Source organism: Plasmopara halstedii (genome assembly GCF_900000015.1).
Source record: "Plasmopara halstedii genome assembly, contig: Scaffold_525, whole genome shotgun sequence".
NCBI lineage: Eukaryota > Oomycota > Peronosporomycetes > Peronosporales > Peronosporaceae > Plasmopara > Plasmopara halstedii.
Window position 1 is genome coordinate 1,234,151 of NW_020187445.1, and position 6,911 is coordinate 1,241,061.

Here is a 6,911-nt window from a genome sequence, read left to right on the forward strand (position 1 = left end):
GAGACCGACGTGTATCTGTCCTTTAAAGTGTGTAGTCAATTCTACCGAACGCTTTCCGCAAATGTTAAAATTCAAGCTTTTTAACGGTCAAACATTGTATTCCAATATCTTGAATCAGTTTAGCTGAGGCTCAACCTCAGTGCACCTTTTATTGTAAATATTAGGTTTAAAGGAGCCCAAGCCTTCATCGGTAAATATTCAAGGAGCCCTTGGGGTTTTGCATAAAGATCTAGGAACCATACATCATTTTTTTGCGGTCGCCGATTTGTCTTCAAGCGCCTAAGTCGCTCTCCTTACCCCCAAGTCTTGATTGTCATTCTCCCTCGACGTCGCAAATCGCCTCTTGTCGCACAAGTGTGTGTGTTGTGTTTGAGAAACTGTTGTGAACAGCGCTACCGATTTTATCCTTTGAATTCATCGAAGCTGCTTGCTGTGTAATATGCTTTGCCAGTTGTATCTTACTGCGCATTTCATCAGTTTTGCCTTAAGCAACAAACCGTGGTTTCGGTAGATTACGAAGATTTGAATCGAGAATAATAAATGTCGTATTTTAGTTCTTTTTCAAGTTTTTCGTCAATGCCGACTGAGCCATTCGAAATTATTCTATGTTTTCCTGATTCGACTTCGACCTCCTCGTTTCCGAATAATTTCAATAATCGCTTGTTGATACACTCCATTATCGGGTTCACTCAAACCTAAAAGCTTACGAAGCATTTCTGATAGATGGGATTTTGATTACATTAATCTATGTGCAATGGTACAGTTTTCCATCACCACGACCAAATGTCCTCAGTTTTCCATCACCACGACCAAATGTCCTCAGTTTCCCCTCCATCAATTGTCTATTTTCTTGCTCGAAATTTAGGAATGATTTCTAGTTTGCAAACAGTACCATAATGTCACAGCAATTCATTCTTCGACAACACAAGTAGCAATGGGCTGGTCTCTCCCGGTGCACCTCGTCTCAATTTGGCTGTATTTGCTTCTAAGCGGATATTACGATTATCTATCAGATTATGGTAGAGAATAATGCCTTTCATCAGCGCAAATTTGAGCCGCTTTTAGTACACCGATAATCCCATTCTCATTGACTGTTACCACACTGTAACATTTGGAAAAAACAATGCCACCCTCATTTTAACTTTTCCAAAATTGAAAGAAATTCCAGGTGCATCAACAATAGTGAAGATCACCTTCCGATCACTTTGGCGGTAAATAAATGGTCAGATACCCCTTACCACAGCAATATTTATGCATGCTTTAGATATGCAAGTTGACACGTTGGTTTTCCCGGTAATTGTTACAGGAACTGGATCGGCTCTGGTTGCATTGCAATAAGCAGTGAGCGTGAACCTCAAACAGTAGTCAAATTTTTGGAGGGCATCAAAACAGAATAGCGAGTCAGCAAGCAAAAAGTACACCTTTTATCCATGTCATGGACGCAATATGGTTCATATTCTTTAATCATCTCCTTAAGTATTTCTAATGCCTCTAAAGTCTGAGAGTTGTTATTATCGACATCACCACCTTTGCCGTGAAGAAGAATGGATTGCAATCCTGTTCTTGTTAGAAAATTAAGGTACCAGCCTTAATTCGCTAGAACTTCTCGCAATTATACATCATTTCCACGATTTGTTTTACTCTAACTATCATTGAGGGCGGCTGATGGTTTCCCCGATCCGAAAAATCTCCTCTCTCATAATAGCTCAAGATTCAAATTTTTCTGCTGCAGCCAGAATTGTAACGGGAATCGCCCGTCAATGTTTACTTACTTTCTGAGGAAGGCTTAGGTCAACTGACATGCCTCACCGTGTGTTGCTCGCTGCCAGCGGGCCGTGGACCAATCCAAAGAGGAAGAGAGGTGAAGTGACGTTTATTGTTATAGCCAATAGGCTTTTAATCTCCCTAACCTGATAAGTGCCTCCCATTCTGATACAACAAAACTGAATGGGGATATACAACTATACAGGGTAAACAGTTGATGTTAGACACACAAGTATGTGATCCACACAAGATCTATATTGGAGCCTGCGTATTGCAAAATGTTATCGCTTGACTGCGAATGGAAATTTATTTGCCGGCTGGCAACTCCCTTCTCAATAATTTCGAGACGTTGGGACGTTGCCCCATCCCGCCTTTCTTCCTCTGAACGGTGCGAAAATTTGCAGACATTTCTGTACTCTATAAAGAAGTTAAATCGTAATTACGATAGACGAAGACTGTAATACGCTCGTCCGCAAGCAGGTGCGGATCTAGGGAAATGATGTATGCCTATGTAGCATTAGTCTCAACACAATTAACGCTCCATATTTATTTAGCATTGCAAACTAGTTCTTGTGATATTACATACTCCCGGTTTCACCCACTAGATGGAGCATACTCGATATAATTGCGTTTATTAACGCAAAGATTTCTCTGTGCGGCAACTCAATTGTACTATAGATGCTAGACCTTTGGGTATATTTACGCCTCGCTTGTCACCTTCTCATTTGGTTGAGCTGTGCAAGAATCAAGCTCCTCGAAGCCAGCTGGTAAAAATCATTGGTCAGAAACGTATCATCTTTTTCAGATGGCGGGCACTTGCTGAGTTCAACCAGAGTGCGCTGTGTCAGAAAGAATACCGCTCATGTATTGCTCTTATTTCAGCGAGGTCTGCGTCAAGAAAATTTGCGATTGTGATCGATCGGCATAATATACATCAAGTGGTACCTCGTTATGATTACTCCATGTCATGATCATACTTGATTTTCCTTCGCCAGTCTTACAGTACAGCAAACTTTGCAAGAATCTCGAATTCTAAAAGTTCAGTTTTGGCGACTCAAAATCTAGATTTACTATTGATTGACCTAGAACCCAATCATCAATATTTCTAGCATTGCTCATGAAGAATAGAATCTAGTTTTTGGATTGGTACTATTTCAATGACTGACGTAATTAGAGTTCTATCATATGAGCCATTCGTGGAGTTCCAGCTGAAATTTCTTACGCATAAATGGATCAGTACAATTACGAATGGATATATCATACAAAGCCAGTTCATTTTACACGATCACGTATGAGATAAAGAGTAATTTGGAGATATCGAACCCGGTTACATTTAACGAAGTATACACAGTGATTTGATGCGTACTAGGAATATGACGATAATGAAAACAAGGCACAGGGCCAGACGAATTGTAGACAGTGTGAAATGCAGCGCGATGAGGCATTTTGATGATGGCAATGATGACGAAACATACTTCTCTTTGTTAATCTCAACACGCATATTTCGTTCGACAACTTAGCATTAGGCAGCATTTGATAGAACAAAGTCATAATATAAGAACAAAAGAGTTTTCCTAAGCGCTAAATCGATGATGCTATAATTTTCACATGGTAATTCTTGGAGTTCACGCGACTTCAAATTTGAGAAGTCGCGTGAACGTGAGCAAAACTTGAGAAGTTTCTTATAAACACACCCATCAAATTCTTCTTAGAGGAAAAAAATAAATTTCGTGTAGATGATTCAATATTGATTATGCCCAACTTGTAGAAGGTGCAATCCTTGCGACACTAATGTACCACAATAAAATATTCCGACCAATGTGCAAACACATATTTCGACGATGCAAAAAATCAAGCTACTGATATGAAAATCCTGGTCTTTGGTTTTTCCATGGATCCGATCGACGCGAAGGAAGTTACGTATGGCTTGTATCCAAACGATATTAACTTAGCATCACTCAATTATTCTGTAATGTTAGGCAAGGCGTCGCCAGCACTCAGAAAGAAAAAATCCTTTGTCTGCTGTCTAAAATTTGGAGTTATTAGCAGTGATGCAAAATCATTAATTGTCAAAGCGGTTGAGGTAATTGCCGCGTTACAACTGCTCACGACGCACTTGATCACATGATGTATTCAGTTATCTGTTAAGTTCCCCGCTACTGAGATTCCTCGGTCTAACTGTCTGGCCACTACCGTTACAAACTCTCTTATGTACTTTAGTTTTTGTCAGGATATTCTACGTTTGTTGCTCCGAAGTAAGAGCCATGCGACTTTATAGCGACCAAAGCGATAAGCATTCTTATGAAGCTCTCCTATAAGCACCTTAAATTTCGCAGACGATTACACAAGTATGACGTTTGTCGTCCTATAGCATTATTAAGCTCTCTATGCAGTTTTGGTCCTGGCTCATCTTAATTGGGAAGGGTACTAAAAACCTGTCTCAGCGAAGCCGACTTTGAGACGAGAGCCGATCATAAAACACTTGATTTGTCATTAAAGGGATTGCCACATTCCGATTAAATATCTTCGATGTGCAGAACCACAAGGAATGACACGAAGTGGTAAGTTTTCATTTGCCAACTAGCTTTCAACTAAACAAGCGACTAATTTAACTCTACGCCATGACTCGAGTCCAAAGTGTCGGTATGTGGAAGGCTGCTAGCTTGCAAAAAGTACTTGAAAGTGTGCGCGAAGCTTTAAAGCTGTCCCCTACCACCAATTGCAAACCTTATGAGTATGGTACAATGCCGCTCATGGCGGCAGCTGCAAGCTGGCATGGAGAGTGGGATGTACGGCAGCTTATTGCTGCTGGTGCAGACGTCAATGCTACTGACAACACGAATTTAAAAAATACGGCGCTTCACTACGCAGCAATGACTAATCATGACTCGCTGACAGTTAACGCTTTGCTGGCGTTAAATGCCGACGCGTTCGCACGCAACCGTGACGGCCTCTTACCTCTCGACCTAGCACGACAATATCGTCGAGAGGCCGTGGCTGCAGCACTTATGGAGCACATGAAGGTACATAGCGGCTGGTTGTACGTGCATGGAAAGTTGCGCTGGAAAAAGCGTTGGGGTGTTGTGCTAGCCTGTAATAAACAACGCACATCTACCGAGTTGTGTATTTTTCAGCATCCTAATGACATTCGACCGAAAGCCGTCCTTCTTGTTGACGAGTCTGCTCGTGCGTCACGTATTGGTCACAATGACACTATTTTCGGGACGGATCGTAAATATGCCTTTACATTCGACAAGCCAGTTATGTGGCAAAGTGCAAAGCGACAGAAGCTCACACGCTCACCAATTTGTCACAAAACTATAAGCTTTGAGGATGTTCAGATCCGAAATCTTGTTTTTGCAGCCGACAATCTCCACAACCTTGAATGCTGGAAGCAAGTTTTGCAGAGCAGCAACTTTTACGACCACACGAACGGAAACCCTCTCTATTGTATGCCTCCGCAGGGAGCTAATCACAATGAGCTTTACTATTGGCCGCACGAGCTCTTTCATGGTATGCAATCGCCAAAATCACACCGACAAGAACTGCATGAGGACAGCGGAGTCCTGACCGATCGATCCAGTCACCAGCACAGTCAAGCGCAGATTTCAGAGAACGATGAACTTCTTACCGACACGACACGAAGCATGAATAAGTCAAATATTGCCGACGGCGATAGTCGACTGCGCATTCAACAAACCCCTGTGGAGATGGATCAACCAACACAGCAGTCTGTTCTGAGAAAAAATGAGCAAATCATCAAAAGTGAAAGCAGCATGGAATTAATCCAGATGTCATCACCAATACAAAGACAGCACGAGAAAGAGGTATCCACCATGTGCCCAACATGCCACGTGCGACAAAGTGGTGCAATCTGCACTCCTTGTGGTCATCGATATGGTTGTCATAACTGCTTAGTAAAAGTTACAAATACCTCGCAACGTTGTCCGTTTTGTCGTGGTCGGGTACGTGTAGTAATGAGAGTGAACGAATAATAGCAATAAGTCTAAAATTAATAACAATCCATGTGCATATTTCGTGGAGAAGAAGTGGCCTCCCTACGCCGCCCAGTCAGCGCGACTCATAAAAGAAGAGTGTTTGTTTTTGCTTCTTGAGATTTTTGGATGTTCGTCTTTCTTACGGCAATTTTTATGCATGTGGTAAGAATTGTAAAGTGTAAGGTATCAGTACGCAAAGGTACGGTATCAGTAGAGAATCAATCGTATCAAAAGTGTACTGATACCGTACACTTTTGATACGACTATATCTGTCGTTTCAGCGTTTGGGAAAAATCAAGTTAGTACTTTATACCTGTACAAATTCACATTGCACTTTTTGTGAAACCGACATATCGGTTTTATGAAGATGACGGAGCTCCGTTAGGAAAAGTCCAGCCGCACGTCAGACGATAAGAAATTTTTTAATATGATATAGTAAAATGAATAGTATTAGTCTAATAAGCATTATGCACTCTTGAATAAAAAAGCTACCAGACACCTACTTCTCTCGGTTCCGTCAAGGTTTCTATGTGTAAAGTGCACGGAAACCACATTGCACTTGATAACACGTGTGGTCAATTTCACGATCAAGTCGTGGAAGTACCGTATCTTCTGCGAGTGGAGCATGAAATGTTTGAGTACCTGTCTCCGGTACAACTAGACCAGCTTAACAGGCTTAAGTTTATTGGTGGATCATGAAATATCGACTAACAAGCCGGAGGCAGTAATTGCTTTCTGAAGGCGCTAAAAAAGCTTATCATAAGGCTTATTCAAGCGCGACCAAACCGGACGCCGGTGACATATAAAATGGTGATCACCGTGAGTGTAGCGGGGCTACCGTAGCTTAGCGCTTGAGGAAGCGTACTTTAGGTCACCGACCTTTCGTTCTTTACAAGAACCAAGTAGTTTAGCGGAGCGCAATCCACTTACTCCAAGAGAAATTATTGCCTTCCCAAGGGTAATCGACTCTTCGGTTTAACATACAAAACTGATTTTTATTTAGTTTGTTCTCCTAATTTTAAAAATTTCTTGAAGCTGCCCATAGGGCGGCTCTAAAGGGTGTCCATCCACGGTCGGTCATTGACCATCGTGTGGAATATGGCTTCCGCTCAGCGGATCCCGCTGTGGAAGCGAAGGACGCGGTAACTC

At 41.9% G+C, this 6,911-nt stretch overlaps 2 protein-coding genes across 2 annotated transcripts; one reads left to right on the plus strand and one right to left on the minus strand.

Moving 5' to 3' along the window:
* Positions 1-4,312: 4,312 nt before the first annotated feature.
* Positions 4,313-4,861, plus strand: PHALS_10877 (hypothetical protein L914_06167; the record flags this gene model as incomplete). Its single annotated transcript, XM_024726379.1, has 3 exons — positions 4,313-4,325; positions 4,396-4,804; positions 4,855-4,861. The coding sequence occupies 3 exons, from the start codon at positions 4,313-4,315 to the stop codon at positions 4,859-4,861; spliced, it is 429 nt and encodes a 142-aa protein (XP_024577062.1).
* Positions 4,862-4,977: 116 nt separating this feature from the next.
* On the minus strand, positions 4,978-5,602 carry PHALS_10878 (uncharacterized protein; the record flags this gene model as incomplete). Its single annotated transcript, XM_024726380.1, has 5 exons — positions 4,978-5,005; positions 5,068-5,232; positions 5,301-5,330; positions 5,396-5,501; positions 5,566-5,602. 5 exons carry the CDS (start codon positions 5,600-5,602, stop codon positions 4,978-4,980), a joined length of 366 nt encoding a protein of 121 aa, XP_024577063.1.
* Positions 5,603-6,911: the final 1,309 nt, after the last annotated feature.